The 27,748-nt window shown below is 34.8% G+C and overlaps 1 protein-coding gene across 1 annotated transcript in view; it reads right to left on the minus strand.

Moving 5' to 3' along the window:
• Positions 1–26,883, minus strand: part of FAM168B (family with sequence similarity 168 member B) — a 47,731-nt gene extending 20,848 nt beyond the window's left edge. The window contains exons 1-3 of the mRNA XM_031959847.1: positions 26,420–26,883; positions 14,495–14,575; positions 8,625–8,708 (exon numbers count right to left, since the gene is read on the minus strand). Coding sequence (XP_031815707.1) covers positions 8,625–8,708; positions 14,495–14,564 — 154 coding nt within the window. The 5' untranslated portion in view covers positions 14,565–14,575; positions 26,420–26,883. The remainder of the gene's footprint in view (positions 1–8,624; positions 8,709–14,494; positions 14,576–26,419) is intronic.
• Positions 26,884–27,748: the final 865 nt, after the last annotated feature.

The raw sequence follows: 27,748 nt of genomic DNA on the forward strand, positions 1-27,748 counted from the left end.
AAAATTGGAACAAGAGGTTTGGCAATTGTTAATGCTGTAAAGTTACCCATGTATATATCCTGTAAATTAAAGGCTATTAAATAAAAAAAAAAATAAAATAAAATAAATGTGTGATCAAAGAAAAAAAAAAAAAAGAGAGTAATCAAATGAGATAGTGCAATAAAGCGCTCTAGAAATGCTAAAGTTCTATAAATGCCTGCTATCGATATTACTTATGAGAATCCTGGACTACTTATGATCCAGATTAAAAAATTAAATTAAATATAAAAACTCTAATGAAATATTTTAGATGTTGCATGAAAAGCTCACTTTGTTAGTTTTTAAAACTGTTCTGCAATAAAAAAAACAAAAAAATCTGTGATACCATGTTTATATCAAAGACATAGAACATTTTACTCTATCATATTATATATGAAAAGGTTCCTTTCTTCTTTATGCTACCCAAATATATCATAAGGTACAAGCAACTGCTAATGATAATCTTCAAATATTAGTTACATTAACTTGAACTTGCTGACATTACTTTCCAAGTGTTTTACCAGTTGCTTTATATATGTGTACATGTATGTTCTATATAAAATATTGTTTTACATATATAAGTAATTTTTATGTGTATATGTTTCCTCTCTCTCGATTTAAAATTTTTTGAGGACATTTATTATATTCTTATTTCTCTCCTCTTTCCCCTACCTACATGATATATACAATATATACAATAGATGCTCATCACTAGTTACTAATGCTTTTTGTGATATTTATAAAACACTTAAAACCAAAGAAAGAGCTACTCTTTCAAAATGACCTGATTTAACTGTTTGCTTTTAAAATACATGCAAAATACTCAGTTTTTAATCAACTATTTTATGGTACTTCTTTCTTTAATTTTTTTTTAAAAAAACTTGAGAAATGCAAACTAGACTGTTATAAGAATCAGATTGAAGAAAATAACTTTCTTAGAGCATTTAGCACATTAATTATAATAATTAGTATATGAATGAACAAAGGAACTCTCTGTTGGTCTACATTATCAGATTACCTATTACCAAAAATTTCAAAATTAAAATTAAATTTTAAAAAATAGCTGCCTACTATTATTACCTGAGACAAACAAATTTATAACATAAGACTTGAGTTTTTAGGTAAAAGAATTGTATTTAAAACACAGATGGCATAAGCCAATGAAATGTAAAAAGAGGACTGTCCTGGCTAAGCCTTCAAGAGGTAGAATAGAACAAATAATTTGCAACTTATCTGTGTCAATTAGAAAATTTCCTATGCAAACTAATGTTCCAAATGTGGTACTAGGAAATACTGATTCCATCATATGACATCACTCCGTGGTATTAACTTTAGAGGTAGCATTCCCAAATAAATGAACAACTTCTGTGACCACTCCTCCAATCTATCCCCTTCACCACTAGAAATGCTCTTAACCATCCACTCATGAGAAATACATGAAATACAATAGTGATGATAATAGCTAGTATCTATATAATGCTTTGACATTTGATTTTTTATATATATATATATATATATATATATATATATATATATATATATATATGCTAATATCATTCTCATTTTACAAATAAGGAAATTGAGTTAAAAAAGGTTAAGTGTCTTACCCAGGGTTAATATATACCTAAGGTGGAACTACTAACTCCAAGTCCAGTGCGCTTACTCAGCTGACAAGGATTCCACTCAAAGTCTAACACCTCACTGTTAAAATGATTACTTTTTTCCCATCTATGAATTTATCTTTACAACATTACTACACAAGACCACAAAACTCATTTTTAAAAAAAAACACTAACACATAAATCTTATTCTATTGTTATAAACATAAACTGAAAGCTTGGTCAGTGTGAAACAGTCTTGTCGTGGCTAGACTAATTTCTGGAGGATCTCTGGATGAGCCTAAGGAGGTAGAAGAGCCACCATAAGGATGATCAAAGATGGAGTCTGGAGTCTTCTTTATTTCAAGTCCTCTCATCCCTTAAATATCTTAGTACAATTACATCACTACAGCACACTGAACATGTGCCAACTGTAGAACCATGACATCATATCATACTGTGTAAGTGCTAACTACAGTGATTACATCATTACATATGTTAACTAGAGAACCATTGTCTTATCAATCACACTGAGTAAGTGCTTAACTGTAAGCACCCTGCTGTCCTTGTTTCAAGTATACCTTTCCCAGAGTTCTTCCACTATCTGCGGTCCTCTACACAGTCTAGAAAAGGTGTGAAAGAAATGAATCAAGAGATAGATATAGATCATATATAAAACAGAAGGTTCATATAAAAATTCAGAACTTTTAACGCTATATCTCTGGTGTTACATTACACAGCTATATATTTAGTGCAAGCGTAATAAAGAAAGAATGAATACTGGAAACAAATACTATCCAAATTACATATAGAGATAACTAGGCTAAGATAAGGTAGGTGTTAAAATACCATACATCCAAGTCTTGAAATGTGCTACTTTTTTTTTTCATCACTCTAGAACAATTCTGTACTCAGTGATAGTATTCTACTCAATCTGTCATCTTTATCATTGTAAGTATGCCTTCCAGTGGACAAGTTATGACAACATATGAAAAGAAGCCACTCTCTTGGGTGAGAGCCTTTGAAGCTGTTATAATTCTTTATTGAAGCAAATATTTTCTTATTACCAACAACAAATACAGTTGGATCTTGTATAGAGAATCTCAAAAAATCTTAGTACAGTTTAAAACTATTAGAACAAAACTCCACTAAAACTTTTGGGACAACTTGTATTTCTATACCCTTTCATTAACTGTATGACTAAAGAAGTGATCTGTTGTTTAAAAAAAATTGTGAAAGACTGCTTGATCTCAATCATGAAAGATATATTCAAAATGTCCAGATTATTCTCATAAAGATATTTATAGAGATGGAAAAGAAAACGTGTGCAATAATTGTGTTGCTTTCTTTTTTGTAAGAACACTATCTCTGACTCTTCTCCAGGGATCCATTATCATCAGTGATAAAAAGCAATCAACACTATAGAGATGTTGGCAATGTTTTTGTTTTTTTTTTAATTTCTTATACTCTTCAGTTTAATATGATTTATTAGTATTCTATTTGGATATCACACTAATAAAATGGAGAGCATCCAGAGGAAGGTATGAGGAGTTCATGCCTTAAGAAAATGAAATAACTGGGAGTGTTTACCTCAGAAAAGAAATAGCATGGGAAAAAAAATAACCTGTCTTCAAATACTGCTAAGTGAAATCCTGCTAAGAATAAAAGAGGGAATTAGTTTTGTTCTGTTTGGCTTTAAAAGAAAAACTGAGAAGATGCTGGTAGAAGTTCCAAAGAAGTCATTTAGGTTGAATATAAGGAAAATTTCCCCAAAATTAAAGCTATGTAAAAGTAGAATGGATTGCCTTGGAAGAAATGGGTTTCCCTTTGATTGTAAGTCTTTAAACAAAGGGTAGATAACCACTTGAAACGAATTCAGAGGTTCTTATGTATAAGTTATATTTTGGGGGTCTCACTGAGAAATTGTAGTTTGCTTTTTATTGTCTTATGAATTGATATATACATATATAAATTAATTTTTACTAATTAAAGGCAATTTAATTAAGACAATTGGAGTTAAGTGACTTGCCTCGGATCACACAGCTAGGAAGAGTTAAGTGTCTGAGACTAGATTTGAACTCAGGTCCTCCTGACTTCACAAGCTGTCTGCCCTGCCTATCCAGCCTTCACTGTGCCACTTAGCTCTTATGAATTGATATTGCTCTTTATAACTGATTCACTAATCTTCCTCTATAACATTTTGCAAATCAATTTCTATCTGAAATGGCATTGTCCCTGGCTGCCCAGTTTCTCTTTCTTATTGTTGTAATAATGTTCGCTTATATCAGTTAATTTTTTCTTAAAAATATGAAAGGAAATATTAGTAATTGAAGCAAATGTCATTTCTTTTACCTTTGTTTCATTTTTTCATGTCAATAATATATATTAACAGGTCAAGGTGAAGCTGTTACTAATTACAATGGTTTTAAATCTCATTTTATCCCTTGCTTCTAGTTTGGTGGTGTTTTTTCTTTGTATTATGATACAATTGCATGCAGATAGTTAATTTAATAAATACTCCTCCATCAATAACTGACAGTTACAATTTCAGAAAAAATGGAAATGACTACATGTCATTTGCTGCTATTTATTCAGTACTTTCTTAGTTCTTAAAAATATTCATGATATAGAGGCATAAAGCTTATAAGAACCCTACGAGATTTTGTTCTCTCACTGATCTATAATATCTCATGAAGTTCTTCACAAATTTTCTCTACCTCTTCATACTCTCCAACAAATGGTAGCCATGATTATCTTCAGGATCATCATTTTTGCCTTATATTATCATGTATTGCAGGATGATCAACTATTCCAAGAAATAATCTTTTTTGAGGTATCTGGACACAACTAACTCTATTTTCCCATTCTCCTTGGGGAGAACTTGCTTCATTCCATTTAACTATAGCTTCAGTCTCTACTTTCATTTACATGGAGAATGTCATCATTAATATACTTCAGTTTTTATAGCAATATCTTCATTATTCATTAGACAAGGATCTCACAAATATATATATGTGTGTGTGTGGGGGGGTGCACATACACACTGCATGAGACCTGCAAACTAAAAAAAAGCATATACACATTGATATCTGGTGGCTTTATTGAAAAGAATGAAACACACACATACACACCCCAACAAACTACAAATGTTGGAGGAGCTATAGGAAAACAGTTAACTTAATACAATACTGTTGGTCAAATTGTGAATTGGTCTAGACATTCTGGAAAGCTATTTGGAATTATGCCCAAAAAACTATTAAACTACACATCTTCCCACACAGCAATACAACTACTAGATCTATACCACAAAGAAATCAAAGAAAGAGGGAAAAGGACCTATATGTACAAAAATATTTATAGCAAAACCTTTTGTGGCAGCCAAGAAATGGAACTGAGAATATGTGCATCGATTAAAGAATGGTTGAACAATTATGGTACATGAGTGTGACAGAAAATTATTATACTGTAAGAAATGATGAAAAGAATACTTTCGAGAAAACCTAAATGAACTGATACAAACTTAAGTAAACAGAACGAAAAAACAATTATAACAACACTGTAAAGATAAAACACTCTGAAAGCCATAAGAACACAACAACCCATTAAAATTCCAAAAGTTTCATGATGAAATATGCTACTGATACTCAAATATTCATTTAGCTGATGAATTCAAAATATAGAATGCAGCATTTTTTTTTTCTTTTGGCAGGGGTGGGGAAGAAGAGGAATTGGATAAGATAAATAAGGAATTTGTTTTGATTGACTATATATATTTCTAACAGGTTTTATTTTTCTTGTTTTCTTAATGGATGGGAGAAATGGAGAGAAATTGGAATATTGGAACAAAATATAACTGAATTAAAGATGCTTTTGCTTGAGACAGCTGCATTTTCTAGAAACATTATCATATCATGGGCAAATAATGCTATACTGAACTTATTTACAAAGTTAATCATTCTAATATCTTTTTCTTGTTTTCCTACAATTGCTTCAATTTCTACTACTATGTCAAATAAAAGCGGCATGAATGGACAATTTTGTTTATACATCCTTGCTTTCTACTTCTCTAAATGTAAATTCTTCTTTTGACCAATTCATAATACACTGGTACTTTTTATTTTATTTTTATCACATTGAGGGAAAAAAAATCTCTCTGTAACTATTTTTAGAGTGTTTTGTTTATTTTTTAAATGGCAAATCAGACTAGAGAAAGTCTTGTTAGGCTATTAACATCCCCATCCCCCAAAAAATGTTAATTAGTAAGAATAGTTTTCTGTGAAATTGGGTTTTTTTTTTTTTTTTGAGCAGAAGTTCTTAACCTGGAATCCACAAATTTTTTAAAAATTAATTTGACAACTATTTCAACATAATTGTTTCCTTTGTAGTTCTTTTCACTTTATTCTTTTAAAAACATTTAGGAACACAGTAATCTGCAGTCAGTTCAAAAAAGGAAGTGATTTTCCAAAAATCAGGACTGAAAAAGGACTGCCATAGGACCAGAGTAAAACCATATAGATGGAATATTAAATTGCAGTAAATTAAATTAATTTCAATATAGATATCTAATTAAATGTCTGTATTACATAAAGCTAAGAGATAAATATCTAATACAAGACAAATTTGGGATGCAAAAAAGATCCTGGAATGGCAGAGTGTAATAAGGTAATATACTCAAAACTAGTCAGGAAAATGACAATGGTGGGCAAAAAAAGGTGCTCTCAAGGCTATATTAACAAGAGAACTGATATTCTCATTGTATTTGCCCCTAATTAAACATCTGGAATATTGTGCCTAATGAGAGGAGTAACATCCTTGAAGTTGAAACATGCAGAGAAGAGGACAACTAGGATGGGGAAGAACCCAAGACAATACCATATTAAGGAACAATTGAAAAAACTAGGAATATTTAGCCCAGAAAAAAAAATTTAAATAAAGGTAAAGTAACTTTAAACAACTGAAGATTGCCATGTAAAAAGGATTAAAATTCTGTGGTTTCCTATAATGCAGGACTGAAAGCAATGGAAAGTTAAACAAATCTATTTACCTGTTATCAATGGACTGTATGTATAAATTAAATATTGATAAAAAGAGATAGATGATAGCTATTCACAGCTACTTAGCTATATATGTATACATATTTTTATATATCATAAATGTGTATACACACACACACACACACATATATATATACATGTGTATGTATACCTAAATCTAGACTTCTATCTACATAGCTATCTAGAGGTTCTCAATATATTAATTATATCTAGCAATCTAGATAAAGATGTGTCTAGATAGAGATCCATATCTAGACAGCTATCTAGAAAGATATATAGTTCATTCCTACCTGTATTTTCAGGATGATATACTAAGGCTTTCAAAAACAAAAAGTCCAAATGGTTGTTTGTATCTCCACCACCAGGAATATGAATTAGGAAGATCCTAATTCAGAGCCACAGAGGCATAGAACAGCTAATTATTTACTCTTCCCCATGGGACTGAAGTTCTAGGCTATCCTTTCTTTTAGATAGCTCTTCTTAACCTCCTCTTCAAGACTATCTGATGCTTACTTTAGATAGCTCTTCTTAACCTCCTCTGTCAAGACATCTGATGCTTACATGCTGATATATTATCCTTTTTACTGTTTTTCTTCCTCCTTTCCCACCTTCACATCACTTCCAGTTCCCTGGACAGGGTCTCAGACAAAGAACACAAAGATACTACCTGTCCTCAGGATGTTCACAATTTAATTTCAAAGATAATACAAATACATAAAAGACGTTGTGGGCAGGGAGTGCACAAACAAGAAATTAATCAATCAACAAACATTTATTAAGGGATAAATATGCCAGAGATACACAGAAAAAAAAGCAGTTCCTATCCTGAAAAAGTTTATTTTCTATCAAAATATGAATTTTAGTTCAATTAAAGGTTCAATAAATAGGCAATGAAATTTTATGATTTGTGAGGAGATAGAAATTTTCATAGAAGAGAGATTAGCCTGGATTTGAGTGCCTTGATGTACAGAGAAAATATGGATATCAGGGGTGGGGGTGAAGGGAATGAAGGAAAAGGAGAAGATAATCTTATCCATACCAATAATCAAGGAAGCAGCTGGGATTAGAATCAATCAGCTAACAAGCATGTGTAAAAGCATCTATTATCTATCTTTGCCAGGCATTGTGTTAAGTGATGTGGACATAAAGACAAAATACAACAGAATTCAGGAAGCTTTTGTTATAACAAGGGAAAGGTGATAAATGACATAATTGAGTTTTGTTTCTTTTTAAGTTGGACAGATAAAATCTACTTGGTTAAAACAGAGAAAATATGTATACAACAAGGAAAATATGCTATTCAGGAATGCCTTTATGATTAAAATGCTATAACCCAAGAAGATATACAATGAACAAGTCTTCAGTTACAATGCAAATTTATTAAATCTGAAACATTTTTAAAGGAGAAAGAAGATATGGAAAACAAAACTTTATAACCTAAACCAATCTGTTTTTACAATAGAATACTTCAGATTACAATATGATACACCAATCCAAAAGTCAAAGGCCAACAGTTTATGCATGTAAATATGACAATATTTCTATTTAGTTTTAATGTTAGAGCAGCTGAGCCTGAAGTCAGGAAAACCAGAGTTCAAATCTGGCCTCAAACATTTACTAGCTATGTGATCCTGGGCAAGTTACTTACCTTCTGTCTGTCTCAATTTCCTCAATTGTAAAATGAGGATAAAGACAGCATTTCTCAGGATCGCTTAGATAAAATGAAGTACCTGATAAAGCATTCTGCAAACCTAAAAAAGCACTATATATAAATATTAACTAGCTGAAGTTGTTCCCAGTTACTAGGTTGAAGTTTAATATCAAGCCAACATTAGGAACACATGAATTCTAATTTTATATAGCAGTCTCTCAAAATTTCCCACTCTCCCAATTCTCTCTCTTAAGCTATGATACACATTATTTAAAATTGATAACAATTCATCTGTATGCATACCTGTTTGAAAAGTTGGATTTGCTCCAGGGTACATATTAGGGGAATAGGCAGGAGCAGCCGCTGCATAGCCCATTGGGAAGCCAGCTGAGGGGGAAAAAAATTTCCAAGGTTATTCCACGATAATAGTTTTACAACTTGGATTGCCACATGGATTTAAATTCACATCCAAACTAACTGACTCATTTGTAAAGTCAGCACAAATGTTAGCAATGTCTTCTGTTTGTTTTGTTTTTTTTTTTTTTTTATTGTTAATAGGCCATGTTCAGAGAGATGTCTCCAAGTCCATGATTAAAATACATATAACTTCTGAAGAAATGAAAGGTGATATGGGGGGGGGGGGGGGGAAGTGGGCTGGCTTTAAGGATAAAAAAACTAGGTTTGGTCCTGCTTCTACTATCTTATTAGCCATGTAACCTGATGAAATTCATGTAAATTCTCAAGACTCTAAGTGGCAAAGAAAAGACCCCAAATCCAGTTGACTGCTGAAAACAAAACCATGATATTGAAGTCATCTCTTAAGATTAACAAACTTATGACAAATTGCTAGAATTTGATGGTTCAGCAAGTTTCAAATTTACATTCAGACAAATTTAACCAACACAACAACAAAACTGTGAAAGCCATCAAATAACTAGATGAAATGAAGATGATTTCTATATATAGCATCCTAATACTCCAATCAAAAAAATAAAAAATAGGATTAGCTTTCAAATAACTTGAATTTAACAAATTCAATCAGATAATCCCATATTATTTTCTAAAATATTAACAAGCTTTACATTTAATAATACAGTTCAGATTTTTACTGGAGATCAACAACAAATTTAAGGGTTTACAGTTTCTATAGTTCACCCTCTTCCCTTTGTAACAGAACATTTGTTAATCTTCATCCTTCAGGCAACTTTCTCTTTCTTCAGAGTTTCTCAAATATATTTTACAGCAGCCTTAAAATTCTTTGTTCCTTTCAGTTGAAAGATAATTAGACAACTCCTTTTTTTTAGTTTATTCTGCTATTTCCAATTAGATCATTGTGTATAATGAAGAAAATTCAATTTGAGTTATTAAATATTTACAAAGCACCTATTTTATCTAAGACACCACATAAGAAAATGGGTAGCTTTAAATAGAAATGATACAATCCTTGACCTAAAGATTTATAGTAAAAAGATATAAACATCAATAATCATGAGGGAATATTTCCATATTAGAAGGTGATGATTAAAGACGGGGACAATGCTGGCTCTGTCATTTATTATCTGTGTGAGCTTAGTAAATTTACTCTCCCTCTCTGGTCCTCAGTTTTGTAATCATAAAAGAGGGAGTAAAAGGTAAAGTTCCTTGAAATCAATGATACATACAATGAGAAGATGAGAACGAATGCTCAAAGACAGGAAAGGGAATGTCAAGTTCAGAAATCCTTTTTGGAAAGACTGTAGAACACATTAAAAAACACACTGTGAAACTACTAGAAAGATAAATCAAAACAAGTTTGTAGAGGACTCTAGATGCTCCCCAAAAAGAAGTTAGCCAGGCAGATCAATTAGAAAGCTACTGTAATAATAGATGAAATATAGTAATTATAATAATTATTCATAACCATATTGGCACAGTGCTTAAAGTTACTTATTTTAAAACTAAACTATTTTGTGAGAAAGTGCAAATGTTATTATCCCTGTTTTTCAGATGGAGAAACTGAGACTCAAAAAGATCATCCCTTCATGATGATGTAGCTAGTTAAATTTCAGCTGGTGCCAGAACATGAACTCACTCTCTTAACTCTAACTAAGCCCAAATCATGTTTGATTTACAGCAGATGCAGCAGAAATGTAGCAAGATTTGGATTTGGAAAATATTTCAGAGGAAGGATCAATAGATATAGCGAAAACCTGGGAAGGTAAGTAGCCCAGTGGATAGAGCACTGGGCCCATACAAGAATAGCTGAGTTCAAATCAAACATCAGACAATTACTAACAGTTTGACCCCGAGACCTTATGATGAATATTAAATAAAATGAAAATTAAATTAAAATTATTCTAAGTACTTATCATGGTTCCTGGCACAAAGTAGGTACTATATAAATCCTGGCAATTATTAGCATCATCCTCATCCTCATCCTCACTATCACCATTCAACTGGATATGGGAAGATTTTTTCAATATTGGATAAAAAGGGGAATGGTGGAACTATCAACAGATAGTGAAAGTAAAATAGTTAAATAGTACTGTCTTCTTTTATCATCCTTTCATATTATGTCATCTGTCCCAACCAGCAAGCCTATTACTCCTTACTTTTCTTCTTGGTCCAAATATATAGTACGTAAAAAGTCCCATGTACCATTTTTTATATAGCTCCTGGTTTCTCAAAATAGCTCTCTCCTTAGTTTCTTGTCAAGATTATATCTACATAGTTGTAAAGTTGAAATTTCATTTTTTAGACTTTCATTCCTTAAGTTATATTTCCTTTTAAAATCTCAAGCTATATGATTTTATATATATAATTCTCCCTATTTTTTGGAATCTGTTTTAGTAAAGTCTAGTTACATATCTAAGTAAGTCTAATGTTCTCTTCCTTGGCTATTATGAACTCTAAAGTAAGTCATTTCCCCCCCCCCCCCCCCCAGGGCACCTGACAGTACTAACTATACATCACTAACCCAATTCCTCTTGATCACAATTAAATCTAAAATAACTTATTTCTTTGCCTTCTCTACCTTCTTGGAGATGGAAGATGGAATTAGACAAGCTAATAATTTATCAGGTACTCTGCTTTAAAAAGAGTAAAATTTACAACAGGTCTCTAAAAGAGTGAAGTTTTCTATTACTAAAATCTTGCCCCTGTATCAGTTTGGTAATTTGCATTAGGAAAGTATCAACCATATCCCTATTTGTTAGGCAATTTATAATATAAATTCATGCTCAAATTCACTCTCAAATGCTTTCCAAAATCTCCACACTTGCAGAATCCTTTTATATAGGGGAGGCAGGGTTTAGGGTGACAGGAAGAGTCAAAGAATTTGAGTTGTGTTTCAACTCTAAGCTATTTTACCAGATATACAACCTTGAGCAAATCACTTAACCCCTACATTTCAGTTTTCAACAATCCAAAGTAGGGATGAAAATATTTATAAAAATCTACCTAAAAATGTTGTTGTGAAGATGAAATGATACACAAGACTATTTTGTAAATCATAAGGCATTTTATGAATTATCATCATCATTATTACTACTATTATTCAGTACTTTTCCTCCTTCCCCTTAACAGAACTACAGCATTTTAGATTTTGAAGTGATTTCAAGGCTATCTCATCCAATTCATATTTGAACAAGAATTCTTTCTATTGGCCATCCAGGCTTTACCTGGGGATTGCAATTGAGGAAGAAACTATTACTGAACAACAAAGTCCCCTTCCACTTTGAGATAACTATAACTGATGTTTTCCCTTACTTCAAACCTGAATTTGCCTTTTAGTTCTCTTTTTGCACTTTGGGGTCAAACACAACACCAAATTCATCTTCAATGTGCCAACCCTTCAAATATTTATGAACTCCCTTTCTTAAAGACTCTCTTCTAAAAATTAACTGTCCCTAGTAACTTCAATTAATCTTTATGTGCAATGAACCATCCTAGCTACCTGCCTCTAATATACTTTCAAGTGTAGCAGTGTTTTTCCAAAATGTAAAAGTCACAACCAGTCAAGTATTTATTAAGTGCTTACTACATATGTGCCAAACACTATTCTAAATGTTGAGGACATGAAAAAATAATCCTTGCTTGCAAGGGGTTTCCATTCTAATAAGGAAAAGGAGGGGAGGGGGAGAAACTGGGAGAATAAGTGGGTAGATGTGAGATAATCCTAAAAAGGAATGCACTAGCAACTCAGGGAATGAGAAACTCCTACAGTAGAATCCTGATGGAAGCTATGGATTCCTCTATTACTGTCAAAGACAGTAAACATCAATAGTAACAGACAAATTTGGAAGAGAGGTTTGGGAGGAAGGCAGCGAGTTTTGTTTTGGCCACCCTGATAGAATCTGACATGCCTAGGGGGTATCCAGTTCAAAATGTCCATACATAGTTGTTGATATGAGAAAGGAACCCAGGAAACAGTCTCAGTCTGAACATATGGATGTGCAGATCATCTAGACAGATAATAACTGAACCCATGGGTGCTAATGAGATAAATAATGAAGAGAATAAAGAAAAAAGAAAAGGGCCCAGGACAAAGTCCTAGGGGACAACCACAGTTGGGTAGGAATGACATGGATGAAGATCCAGCAAAAAAGACTATAAAGCGGCAGCTGGATAGGTAGGAGAACCAAAATATAGTAGTATACTAAAAACTCAGAGAGAAAATATCCAAGGAGAAAAGTGTTCAACAGTGTCAAATGTAACCTAACATTCCAGGGCATACTACATTTGGATTATCACCTTCTTATACCTCTGTTAACATAGCCTAAGATTACACTGGCTTTCTTAAGTGTAGAATTAGAATGTTGATTCATATTAAACTAAGATACAACTCTTTAGGGAAACTGTTATTTAGTCATCCAATCTCATCTTATTCTTGTGAAATTGATTTTTTTTAAACTTATGAGTATTTATCATTATTAAACTTCATTTTATTCAATTTTGCCCAATGGTTTAGCCTGCCAAGATCTTTCTAAATAGTGGTTTTCATTTAGAGTGTTAGTTATTACTTCCTAGCTTTGTGTCATTTGCAAATATGACAATCATATTATCCATGACTACTTCCAAATACTTCCAAATCAATGATAAAATCAAGGACACACAAAAAAGGTACAGATCTCTGGGTCATTTTCTTTCTATGCTGACAATGAATCATTTATGACTCCTCTTGTAACCGGCCATTCAATCAGTTTTGATTTCATCTAATTGAGATATAGTAGAAACCTCTACATATGGAGGCAGATCTGGTTCCAAACATGAACTCTGCTATTTTCAAAAAGTTCAGTCTTAAAAACAATTCTCTGTACATACTTCAGTTTCTTGATTTGCTATAAGAGATGAGTAAAAGGACCCCTGAAATCCCTTAATCTCTACATCCATGATTCTTTACTATCATCTATAACACTTTTACCCATCTTTTCCATAAGAACAGCATGAGATACTGTGTCATTAAAAATGTAGACATGTCATACTTATTTTTCAGACCCACAAAATTTAGAAACAATGTCAAAAGAAAAAAAAAAAGCTTAATTTGGTATAACTTCTTGAAGAAATTATGCTATTATATGTTTCTTTTAAACAAGGTACACCATTCTATTGCCAGAACCAAGCCCATAACACAGTCTTAATATTTTATTTACCTTCTGAAGTGAACCTCAAGTTCACTTTGTTTTATTAACCATATTTTCTATGCTGTATGAGAACATAAACCTTATTCCAGAGCTATTTTTACTTAAGACTTATTAAGCATCATACTTCAACAATACAGTTTCTGTGCTGCAACATATTTTCCATAATATCTGATTTTATTAATTTATCTAGATGCTTTTTTCTCTCCCTTTTAAAATTTAAAGTCTTCTTGAGTCAAGGTATCACTGGCCAAATACATTTCCCCAATCTCTGTAAGGTACATTCTATCTTTTGCCAGAATCCAATTACACTGACATTATAGGTTTTAATGCAGAAATTCAACTTATGGTCTATCATACCATGTATGTAATCAGCTGTTCATTTCCTAAATTTTCCTCTATTTCCTAAACACTTGATCACCAAATCAAAGAGATGAAATCACCTGAGTCTGCATATGTTTCAGTTTCCTATTTAGAAGTTCCAAGTTATTAATGATGTACTCCAAAGCTCTATGATCATTCAATAACAACAAATAGTATTTTGCAATGACTTACCTGGATAACCAATTCCTTTGGCATTTGCATAGGGAACCCCTGAAGATCCAGGGCTATAAACAGGATTCATGATTTCAAGAACTGAAGAGAAAAGAAAATAAATTTCAGGTAACCCAGTTTCTCAGATTCTTCTATAGGTCTTTTAAAATACTTTTTTAATATTTTATTTTTCCCCAGTTACCTGTAAAACAATTTTTATCATTTGTTTTTAAAACTAAGTTCAATGTGACTCTTTCCAACAAATCAGATGACGGATGCCAGTTCTAATGATCTTGTGATGAAGAGAGCCATCTACACCCAGAGAGAGGACTGTGGGAACTGAGTGTGGATCACAACATAACATTCTCACTCTAATGTTCACTTGAATTTTGTTTTCTTATTCTTTATCTTTCCTTTTTGATCCAATTTTTCTTGTGCAACAAGAGAATTGTATAAATATGTTTATACGTAATGGATTTAACATATATTTTAACATGTATCATATATATTGGATTGCTTGCCACCTAGGAAAGGGGAGGGGGGAAGGGAAAATCTGAAACACAAGGCTATGCAAGGGAAAATGTTGAAAAATTATCCATGCATATATTTTGAAAATAAAAAGCTTAAAAAAAAAAAAACTCAGTTCAAGATTATCTCCTTTTTCTTCTTCTCACCTCAACCTCCATTAAGAAGGCATGTGAAGTTATGCAAAACAATCCATAAAAGTCATGTTGTGCAAAGAAAACAGTCTCTTCCTACATCCCCCCAAAACTCTCAAAAAAACTAGAATTAAGGTGAAAAAAGCATGTTGTAATCTGTATTCAGAGATAATCAGTTCTTTTTCTGGGAATGGATAGCATTTTTCATCATAAGGTTCTTAAGTCACTGTGAATAGCAAAGTCATTCATGGTTGATCATCTTACAATCTTGCTGTTACTTTGTACACTACAGGCATATTTCTAAAGGGTCAATAGTCTATGGGCTTATTCATAATTTAAAGATGAGCTATACTATGAGGGTCTTCAGTATTATAGTGAACAAAGAAAATGGTCAGTTGTTCTGTTTACCTAAGTGACTAATTTAGGAAATAAAACTGTAGCTTTGGTTTAGGAGAGATTTTTCTGGTTTCCTGGGCTACAGAAAATAATTTAAAATGTCAAAATGGTACTTAAAATGATTAAATAATAATGGCAATAAGAATTTGAAAGTAACACATAATCAATAACTCCACAGACAATTATTAGCAAGAACCATAGGCTAACCCATTCAACATTTTGCTCCAGAGACATTCAGAGGAGAACAGAGATTTCTATCTGGAATCAATTTTCTAAGTTCGTGAATATGGCAAACAATTATTAAGCACTTTAAAGGTTTGCAAAGTGTACATATAGTAACTCATTTAACCCTCACAACCCATACTATGAGAAAAGATATTACAATTATGTCCATTTTTATAGATAAATCAAACCCAAAGGAGTTGAATGATTTGTCTGTGGTCACATAACTATTGAGATGCATGACCAGAACACCTAGGTCACTTCTGAGTGTGAAATACTTTCCAATATGCATCAATACATCTTAATTGCATTACTGAATATTCTGTGAACTAGTTATATCTATTAATCAGCAGTAATAATAATCTACTATACAACTAACTGGTCATAATGATGTTACACAGACTTTCTTGCCTCAAATTCTCCCCAAATGTCAATCCCATATTTTCCAAAACATTTTAGATATTTTCAGCCATAAATCCTACAAGCACGAAAGAAAGAAAGAAAGAAAGAAAGAAAGAAAGAAAGAAAGAAAGAAAGAAAGAAAGAAAGAAAGAAAGAAAGAAAGAAAGAGAAAAATCTGTTAGTTCTGTGGAAGGCCATTTGATGGACGACTTGATGAAATTTTAAGAATTCTTAAAATAATAGGAAGAAAAAACGACGTTACACATTGATTACAATAATGTAATGGGGGAAATGAAAGATTTTGGAATTCTATCAATGCAATAATCAATAGTGACTGATATTTAATTAAGTCTCCCACCTCTTTCCAGGTGTAAGGTAGAAGGTACATATTTTTGGATTCTGCTAATGTCAAAATAATTTTTTTTTTGTTGTTTAATTTGCAGAAAGAGAAAAAAAAGAAAAGAAGGAAAGAAGTAAAGTAAGAAGGGATTATGTACTAGGCATTGTGCTAATTACTTTAAAAATATTTCATTTGATCTGCACAACATACCCAGGAGGGAGATGCTATTATTATCACCATTTTACAATTCAGCAAACTGAGGCAGAGGTTAAGTGACTTATTTAGTCTTAATTAACTATTTGCTTCTGAAACCTATTTTGAACTCAAGTTTTCCTGATTGTAGACCCAAGCCTCTATCCATTTTACCACCTCACTACGCGAAAAAGCATGGATTGTGAAGTTGGAAGATACCTTCAATAATTTTTTTTTTAAGAAGACTGCTTTGCCTGACAAGAGTAATGAAAGCAAGAAAGGCCTAGTTCAATAATTCAGCTATGTCCAAGGCCCAGATCAAGAATGATAATTTTTTTTTAAATCTTTTAAAAATTTTTTTAATATTTTATGTTTCCAATTACATGTAAAGACAGTTTTCAACATTGCTTTATACAAGATTCTAAATTTTTTTCTTCCCTTTTCCCTTATCTCCTCCCTCCTGAAGAGAGCAAGCAATCTGATATGGGTAATAAATATGAAATCATTTTAAATATTTTCCCATATTAGTCATGTTGTGAGAAAAAGAACAAAAAACAAAAAACAAAAGGAGAAAAACTACTAGACAGAAAAAGCAAGCAAACAAAAAAAGGTGAAAATAGTTTGCTTTGATCTACATTCAGTCTCTACAATTCTCTCTCTGGATTCAAGTGGCATTTTCTATCTCAGGTTTATTGGAACTGTCTTGCTGTATTGCTGTATCACTGTATTGCTAAGAAGAGCTAAATTTATCACAGCTGATCATCACATAATCTTATTACTACTACTGCATGTGATGTTCTCCTGGTTCTGCTCCACTCAGTATCAATTCATTTAGAAGTTTTCCCAGGCTTTTCTAAATCAGCCTGCTCAATGGTTCTTATAGAATATATGTCATTTCCTTCATATATCATAACTTATTCAGCCATTCCCCAATTGATGGGCACCCACTCAATTTCAATTCTTTGCTACCACAAAAAGAATTGCTACAAACATTTTTTGCACATATGGATCCTTTCCTCCTCTATTGGATTTTTATCTCTTTGGGATAGATAATCCCAAAGTAGAAATACTGCTGGATCAAAGAGTATACACAATTTTATAGCCCTCTGAGAGCATAATTCCAAATTGCTCTCCAGAATGGTAGGTTCAGTTCACAACTTCACCAAAAATATATTAATGTTCTTTTCCCCACATGTTCTCCAATCTTTATCATTATCTTTTCTTATCATCTTAGCCAATCTAATAGGTGTGAGGTAGTACTTCAGAGCTGTTTTGATTTGCTTTTCTTTAATCAATAATTTAGGTTTTTTTCCATGACTATAGATGGTTAATTATCTGTTTTCATATGACTAGATGGATTTAATTTCTTCATCTAAAAATTGTCTGTTCATATCCTTTGACCATTTATCAATTGGGAAATTACTTATATTCTTATAAACTTGACTCAGTTCTCTATATATTTTAGAAATGAGAAGGCTGATTAGTTTAGAGAGATCTTTGAAAGTCAGGCAAAAAAAATTCTGTAGTATATTAGTCAGGATCACTGAAGGGTTAAAACCCAAAGGAATGTTAAAAAAAATTTTTTTTCAGCATTTTTCTCCAGATAAGTGGAGAGAGCTTATTCTAAAATCACAGAAGCTAAGATGATATGACCAGATTGTTTGCTGTGCTGGAGAAGGGGGAAGAAAGGGAGAGAGAAAAAAAATTGGAATTCAAAATTTTCTAAAAATTAATGTTGATATGCCTAAACGACTATCAAACTCGGAATAACCTTTGATCCAGCAGTGTCTCTATGGGGCCTGTATCCCAAAGAGTATACAAAACAGAAAAAGACCCACATGTGCAAAAATGTTTATAGTGGCAAGAAACTGCAAACACAGTGGATGCCCATAGGTTGGGGAATAGCTGAATAATTTATGATATATGAATGTTATGGAATATTATTCTATAAGAAACCATCAGCAGCATGATTTCAGAGAGGCCTAGAGAGATATACATGAACTGATGCTGAGTGAAGTGAGTAGAACCAAGAAAATACTGTACATGGCATCAAGAAGATTATATGATGGTCAATTCTGATGGATGTGGCCCTTTTCATCAGTGAGGTGATTCAGGCCAATTCCAACGTCTTGTAATGGAGAGAGCCAACTGCCCCCAGAGAGAGAACTGTGGGGACTAAGTATGGATCACAACTAGTATTTTCACTTTTTTTTTTTTGTTATTGTTTGCTTTAACTGTTTTCTTTTTCATTTTTTTTCCCTTTTTGATCTGATTTTTCTTGTGCAGCATGCTAATTGTAGAAATATGTATAGAGGAATTGCACGTTTAACACATATTGGATTATCTGACATCTAGGGAAGGGGGTAACAGGGAAGAGAAGGAAGAAAAAAAATGGAACACAAGGCTTTGCAAGAGTAAATAATGAAAACTATGTATATGTTTTGAAAATAAAAATCTTTCTAAAAAATGAAGGTTGAAAACTATCTTACATATAATTGGAAAAATAAAATACTATCAGAGTATCGTGAACTAGAGTGCTGAGAATGACAATGAAGAGCAGAAACAAGAAATTTCATATGAAAAATATCAACAGGATTTAGTTACTATTTCAATATCGAGGATGAAGAATGAGCCTAATGATTGCATACTTTTGAGCCCAAATGACTAAGAAAATGATATTACGATAAAATAAATCAGAAGAGTAAATGGTTTTGAAGGAAAAACGTTTGTTTGGCCTTCTACTCATTGAGTATAAGGTAGTGAGAGAGATGATTTTTTTATATATCTCATCTTTAAAGTTTTTATTCTATATTAAGAAGGACTTAATTTAAAAAAAAAATCTTAAGATGGGGTAACAGGAAAGAAATGAAAGGGGGGGGGGGGGGAGAAGGAAATCAGACTCAAAGATAAGACCTGAAAATTAGAATAGATTGCATTTAGAAAATTTTAAGGCAGAAACTTCTTGAAAGGGTTTTTATTGTACTCAGACATGTTAAATATAGCCTCAAATGAATGGCTAAGTAAAATATAATGAGTAATAGAGCTCTATAATTGCCCCCAACCAAGCAAATTAGTATTACAAGCCCAAGGCTTTAAAGAAATGAGGCAGAAAGCCAGTAACAATTTCCATTAGGTGATCTCCTAACCTTTTCAGTCCTTTCTTTTGTAAGGAAGTAAATCTCTTTGAAGTACATCTTTTTTTTTTTAATTTTCAGATCCTTGCCACAATTATTTTCTAATACCACTAGCTTTTTCACAGAATTATGTGTTTAAAAGAAAATGGTAGCGAGACTGAACCACAAATACTCATTTATTTTATGATCACTCAGTAATACAAAGAAAACAAGAAGGAAAAAGGCAGTATCATTAGTTAGCACTGAAATGCCTTCCCCCCCTCCTAAAAAAGTGAAAATTTGGAATACCTGGAGAGCTTTAAGGTTTGATATTGCCAAGCTTGACATCCTAAGTATTAAAATAAAAAATACCATATTTTTCTCTCATTAGAAAACAGAGATGAATAAAATAACTGCAAGGGGTTTTTGTTGTTTTCAGTCCTCAAAATGTCTAACTAAGCTCTGAAAACAAACTTAGCACATTTCTGCACATTTCACAAAAAAGTCCACCATTAATAGTCTTTATGATTCCAACAATTGAGCTGAATCCACATACTTGATCAAAATGTATAATTAACCCCTGACAATAACTGTAAATTTCTAAATCTAACAAGGAAGGAAATGAATTCTATTGTATGTGTGAGCAAATGTGTGTGCATGTTAACAGAATTAATGAACACTTTCTCCATTTTTGTTGTTCAGTCTTTTTATTTATGTGAGTCTTTATTATGAGCTTTTCTTGGCATCTGTACTTGTATGGTTTACCATTTCCTTTTTCCAATTCATTTTATTGATGAGGAACTGAAGCAAACAGTGTTAAGTGACTTGCTCCGGCACACTGCAATTAAAATGTCTAAGGCCAGATGTGTGAACTACTGAAGATGAGTCTTCCCAACTTTATATTAGGCATTATATCTTTCATGCCACCTAGGTGTCCTACTTTCTCCATAACCATTTTCTATTCTGTGTACATCAGTATCGAGTCATCACATACAAGTGACATAGGACTAAATTACAAGGCTAGCCCTGATTTGGGGCTATTCATTACTCAAAACAATATAGGTGTTAGGTGTATAAAATTAGAAGTTAGGAATACACAGGAATATTTCCCCCCCCCCAATATCCTGTATCAGTTTGTCAAATCTTTCCCAATTATATTTTAATCTGGTTTGGGTCACACTGGAGTATTATGAGTGTTTCACACCTCGACCCAGAGAATCTGGGAGTTAAGTACCCAGGTTGAAAAAAGATACAATCTTTCCACTCAACAGTTCAAATCCCTAGATAACATCCTTTTTACGACTTTACCATCTTTGGCTCCTTTTCTCTAGCCTAGAACCAACTGCTAGAGTTTCTAAAATTGATTTTTTTTCTAGCCCACACAGGTTATTTACTCATATGGGGAACTCCTGATAGAGACATTTTCTCCCCTCCATCAACTCAACCTGGCAACTCAGCTGGAATTTAGTCACTTGGAATTTAAGAGATTAAAAAATTGACCAGTACCATAGCTACTATATGCCAGAAGCAGGACTTCAACCCAGTCTTATCTATGACATAACTTTTTAAAGGCTTTTAGTTAAAAATAATTCATTCTGGTATTCTGGCATATATTTTATACTTGAGAAATTCTGCATTCACTTTTCAAAAAAAAATTGCTCTTCTATTAAAAAGGAGACAATGGTTTAAAAAAACACCTTTAATTAAAAATGCAAGCCACCATGACTAAAAAAATATTTTAAATGTATAATTTAAGTAATATAAATATATTTTAAATATACAATTATCCTATCATTACTAATCAGATGAAAAGGCCAGCTACTAGTTTACATTTTGAATTACATATTTAATCACATAGTACTGAGGAAATTTTTAACTCCCACCTGGTTCTATATCAAAACAATTACGTTCAAAAAGGTTCAATTTGCTGGTATTTCTCAAATCTGAAGTTTTTGCTTTGAAGTTTAATTCAACTGGAAGTAAAGGGTTATCACAAATATCACATTAATGAGAGTTAAAAATCAATACCTAATAATTTGACATTCTTTGGGAGGTATGACTAAGCCACTATGTTCCTACCAGGTATAAAAAGGCAAAAATGCATAATATGCTCCCAAAAGCTCTACATGTATTCACAAGGACTGTTATCTATCAAGACAATAAGTAGATATAGTTAATCAAAAGATAGATTAAGGCTGAAACACTGTCTTGAGAAATCAGAATGTAAAAGTATTATAGAATCAGACTACCTACACTATATCAGACTATCTAGCACTAAATAGTTAGATCTCTTTGTTTTATAGATGAAACCATCTCTACCAAAAAAATTAAATGAAGGGGGCAGCTAGATGGCACAGTGGATAGAGCACTAGTCCTGAAGTCAGGAGGACCCGAGTTCAAATGTGGTCTCAGACACTTAAGACTTCCAAGCTATGATCCTGGGCAAGTCACTTAATTTTTTTTTTTTTTTTTTTTTTTTGCTGAGACAATTGGGGTTTAGTGAGTTACTCAAGATCATATAATTTCTTTTTTTTTTTTATGAGCAATATAATTTTTTTTTATTAAAGCTTTTTATTTTTCAAAACATATGTGTGGACAATTCTTCAACATTAATCCTTGCAAAACCTGGTATTCCAATTTCCTCTCCTCCCACGCCCTCCCCAGATGGCAAATAATCCAATATATGTTAACTATGGTAGAAATATGTTAAATCCAATATATGCATACATATTTATACAATTATCATGCTGCAGAAGAAAAAAAATCAAATCAAACCATTAAAAAAAAAAAAAAAAAACACGTTGAATGACTTGACTAGCCAAGGTAAACACACATAGGATGAGCTTCAGGAGCAAGATTTGAACTTAGGACCTCTAACTAGAACTAGGACTTTTCCCACTAGTAATGTGGTTAATATACTACAGTTGATCACATTAAGAAAAGTGTTCTTTTACAAGTGTGAAGACTGATGAGATTTCAAACTACAGAATCTCAACATAAGTGGCTAATAAAAAAATGCATCTTAAAAACTATTACAATTATTACAAGGCTAGAAATGAGAATAGGTAAAACTTTCTGAAAATCCAATTCAAATCAAAAAATTAAAGTGAAGTAAAATTAAAGTAATAATAGAAAAAATGGCAAATATCCTAATACGGCTATTAGGGCAAATTAATGGTTTTGCATACATCACTTTAACAATGTCTAGAATGCAAACATTACAAATAAGTCATATGTATATGTAAGGTAACACGGTGTAATGAACAAAGAATTGGGAGAGTTGGGAAGACCTGAGTCAAGAGTTCTCCCTCTGACACATTCTAGGGACCCTGCATAAGTCATTTAAAATCTCAGTGCCCTCAGCAATCAGTTCAACACTAAAAATACAAATATAGCCAACAAATCACATGTATGACTATGTAAGGTAGCTTACTGGATGAAGCTAGTTAAAGTGACCTAGGGTAGAGTTCTGCCCCATACACACTAAATGGCCTTATGCTAGTCATTTAACCTTTTAGTGCCCTCAGAAATTTAACACTGTATCTTGCAGAAGTACCTCCAAACTGGAATGTTAAGAGAAATTTCCTCCAAATTCCCTATGCCAATAAAATCAAAGACCTGATTAAAAAGCAAATGCTTTTTTTGGGAAAATCACCTCCTAGGAAAACAAAGGAGTTTTTGTTTGTTTAGTTGAATTTCCACATAAGTTCCAAAGTAACTTCCATGGAAAAAATATAAAGAGCTCAAGACAATTCCTTGAGGAAAAAATTCCCAGCTTAGCCAGTATTGTCTATTTGTATAATCAACATGGTTTTTTCATACATAAAATGAAGGGATTAACTTCTAAGACAGATTCTTTTCTGGGTCTCAGGGATGCCTTAGGCAGTAAAGTGAAACCTATAGACCTCTTCTTAGATATGATTGTTAAGGTATAAAATAAAAAACTTCAGATGACATGAGAAACCATTTATATTAAAATGCAGTTATAAAAAAAAATTTTAAGAACTAACTCAACCAATTTTTAATGTTCTAGGTAAATGATATTTGTTACATGTTGTTTCTGATAGGTGTCAGGAAACAGGAAAAATTTTATTTCCCTAACATTACTTTATTTGTTATAGACAACGTGTTTATTATCACTGAACAGAATGGTGTTGACCTAAACTTAAATCTTAGATGAGGAGTTAAAAGAATCTGGCTTGGAAAATAGTATATATTAAACAAGATCAAGTTGAGGGCTCTTTGAGAAAATAAGAAACACTTAAAAGCACATCATTTTAAAAGAATTTTGTGTTCACTGCTTTTCACATCATTCTTCCATAATATTCATGTGAGCTTTCCTTTTAAGCAGTAAATGAAGGCAACTCCTAAAAATACATCTATGCCTGATCTTAAGCATCTGTAGGGTTTGCTTTAAAGAGTAGATTAGCCTGGGGAAACATCTTAAAGTTATTATATAAAAGTTCACCTAGTCTGTGTTCCAAATTTTCTTTTCTAAGCTGAAACAAACATCTCCTCTTATCACTTTCAAAGTCAGAGATGGACAATGCCTTTTGCTATTGTTCTCCAAAACTGAAGATCTGTTTTCTTAGCGGGAAAACTATCAAAATTTCATTATGAAGATTACATTCAAAAGGACTCAAGAATCAAGAAAAATCCTGTCCACAACTATTGATTTTCCCAAATATTAAAAAAATGAAACTTGACATTACCTAAGGATTTTTAAAAAACACCCAAAATGCCTTACTATTATACTGAATATTGAACTGCACTTAGAAATAAAACATCCTTGTCATAGGCATCTCCAGAGCAAACATATTATTTGTAACCACTCACATCTATTTTTTAACTTCCCACAGTGCCTAGTTCTCTGCCAGAAAAAAACTAACCATCCTAAATTTACTACCTACTTACCTATAAACAGATCTAATTTTCCAGATGCATGCTGTTCCTAATCAATAGGATCCTTTTAGTTTTTTTCTCCCACTAAAATTAATGTCCTTTTCTGGTTGAAAAAATTCTCTAAAGTACATGCTGCTGGCTTGCCTCCTTCCTATCTTGTCTGCCTTTAATAGCCCACACACATCCATAATCTCTATAACGGTCTGATCTTTCCCACACAAATCTAATAAGATACATTCAACAGTATTCTCTTAATATATCTTTCAGACATATAGCTAAAAAAAGTACTATGAAATGTAATTTATTTTCCTACCAGAAACGACTTTTTTCTTAAATATTTTTCCAAATCGCTCAGATGCCTGGATGTCCCCTAAGGAGAATTCCCACTGATGGGAAGAAGGGGTAAGCTAAAGATAAAGCTTTAGTTCCAAGTCTTTAATGAACTTAATGTATATCAGAGCTAAATGAAACCCTGAAACGCCTTGTTCCCCTGGGCTACCCAGACTCCGGGAGAAGTAAACTGATCCAGAAACAGGAATAGTCTTTTAAGCTGGGGTCTCCCCTTTTGGTTGTTCCCTGAGCTCTCCAATCCTGAGGGATGGGGGAGTGGGTAGCAAGAAATCCGAAGTCCCAAACTTCCGGCCCGCACAATGCAAGGGAAGTTCACCTGGTTCCTCTTGCCAGTCTCCCCTCCTCTCCGACCCAAGCAAAGAATCCAGGCGCATCTCCCAACATATCCAAAGGTTTGGAGCCCGGCATTTCTAACACGGAGTCTCAGTGGCTACCAAGATCCCAGTTTTAAAAAAAAAAAAAAAGGTAAAGTAAGTCGGTGTTTGCCGGGGGAAGTAGGGGGATAGGCGCGGGGGGAGGAGGGGAAGAGGGGGTAGGTAAGGTGGGCCCTTTCCCTTCCGGAACTAATCCCCTAGACCGGTTCAACACAACAAAGAGAAATTTTAAATCGTGTTACCTGCGTTGCATCAGCCAGAATCTCATTTAGGGTTTGAGAGAGAGGGAGAATTGGGGAAGGGATCGAATCGAATCCATCCCATCCGCACCGCTCCTTCCTCTCTACCCCCACCTCCCAGCCACCTCCCCTGCAGATTCCGGAGAGAACGCACCCCCGAGTCAGAACACATTAATACCCCCGCACACAGGCACACTTTAGAGAGTGGAGAGGTCTGACAGCCAACACCTGCTCACCTACAGTCTAATTTTAGACCATCTTGTCCCCCCCCAAAAAAAAAAAAAATTTACGAGTGTTAAGAGCTCGTCCTTCCCTAAAGTCCCCATCCCACATGCATTTTACCTTAAAGCGCTCCCTCCCTCCCGACGGCCGGGGGCCGGGAGGGGGGGCCTTCAGCATCTTCCCCCCACACACACACACACACACCTCCATTCACCTTATGCCTCCCCCGCCCCGACTCCGGAGACACAAATCGAACCAGGGCCTCCGCCTCCTCTCCCGACAGCGATGGGGACAAGGCCTTTACCTCCCCAGACAAACCAATCATCCCCGGCAGACACGGATGGGAAGGTAGCCGGCCTCAGCCCAGAGGGATAAAGGCCGCAGGGGAGGAGCCGCGCCGCGGTTCGGGCCGCCGCCCCCCTCCCGGTGTCCCGGGCCCTTGAGGCGCCCAGGCCGCAGGCGGCATCCCCGGCCGGCCCCGTTATCCGGCGGGCGGCATCCCCGGCCGGCCTCTCCCCGAGCTCCCTCACTCACCGAGCCGCGACGACGGGGGCAGGCGGGCTAGCTTGCTCGGGTGGCGGCTGCAGGGGCTCTCCCTGCTTCGGTCCCCCGGCAGCAGCCTCGGCGGCTGGGGCGCGGGCTCAGGCGGCGGCGGCGGCGGCGGCGGCGGCGGCGGGGATTCGGCCTCGGTTCTCGGACGACGCTGGACGCTGGGGGTAGGGAGGCCCCGGAGGAGAGATGCGGCCGCCGCCGCCGCCGCCGAAGACGTTCCGGGCTCGGGGCGCTGATGCTGGGCTCCGGAGGCTAGTCTTCGTCACGGCCGGCGCCTTCTCAGAAGCTGCTAGAGCGGCCCGGGCTGTGCGGCGATCCCTCTTTCCCTCTGTCCCTCTGTCTGTCCGATGGTCTGCCTCTCCCCCTAGCTCAATCGCTCCCCTCCCGAATCTGCGCAGCAACCGGACACCGTCCCAACCTCACTTCCGCCCCAGATGGGAGGGAGAGAGGGAGAGAAAAGGGGAGGGGCGGAGGGGGAGAACAGAGTGACTCTGGCTCGCGCCAGACGCCGCCCTCTCCTCCAGGCACGTGACCGAGGGCGCCCTCCCTCCCGGGGCCTCGGACGGAGCTCCCGGGCGGCTCCCCTCCCCCTCTGGAGCCTCCGCTGGGCTTCCCTGCGAGCTTCCCGGTTGTGCCCGGCTCCGTGCGGAGAGCGAGACCGTTGGCACAGCCGTGTTACTCTGCCTGTTGTCATTCGGCTGTGTGTGTGCGTGTGCGCGCGCGCGCCGCCGTCGTGGTCGTCCGCAGCCCCTGAGAAAGCGCCGGGCTGTCCGCGGGGCGGCCCGAGTGTGCGGTGAAGGAGAACGTTATCCCTGTTCTCTTTTGCCGGGCTTGGGTTTTACTCCTTTCCCTCTGAGGGGCAGGACGCACTCTTCGGAGATGCAATTGTCCCGGACACCTACTTTATCCCTTTCCCTCCTTTTTTCTAGGTACCATTTTACCCATTCTATCCATCATCTCTCCTCCTGACCAGTGCGGAACAGTTATTCTCCCCATTATCTATCTGTCCCTCTAAGCACATCTACAGCAACCAGCAAACATTTATTCGGCACCCTAAATGCCCAGCCCTGTTGTTTCAGGGGGAATTGGGTCCCAACTCTTACACTTTCTTTTTTTTTTTTTTTTTTTTTTTTTTTTCCTTTTTTTTTTTTTTTTTTTTAATTTAATAGCCTTTTATTTACAGGATATATGCATGGGTAACTTTACAGCATTAACAATTGCCAAACCTCTTGTTCCAATTTTTCACCTCTTCCCCCCCACCCCCTCCCCTAAATGGCAGGATGACCAGTAGATGTTAAATATATTAAAATA

Source organism: Sarcophilus harrisii, chromosome 3 (assembly GCF_902635505.1).
Source record: "Sarcophilus harrisii chromosome 3, mSarHar1.11, whole genome shotgun sequence".
In the NCBI taxonomy this organism is placed as follows: domain Eukaryota; kingdom Metazoa; phylum Chordata; class Mammalia; order Dasyuromorphia; family Dasyuridae; genus Sarcophilus; species Sarcophilus harrisii.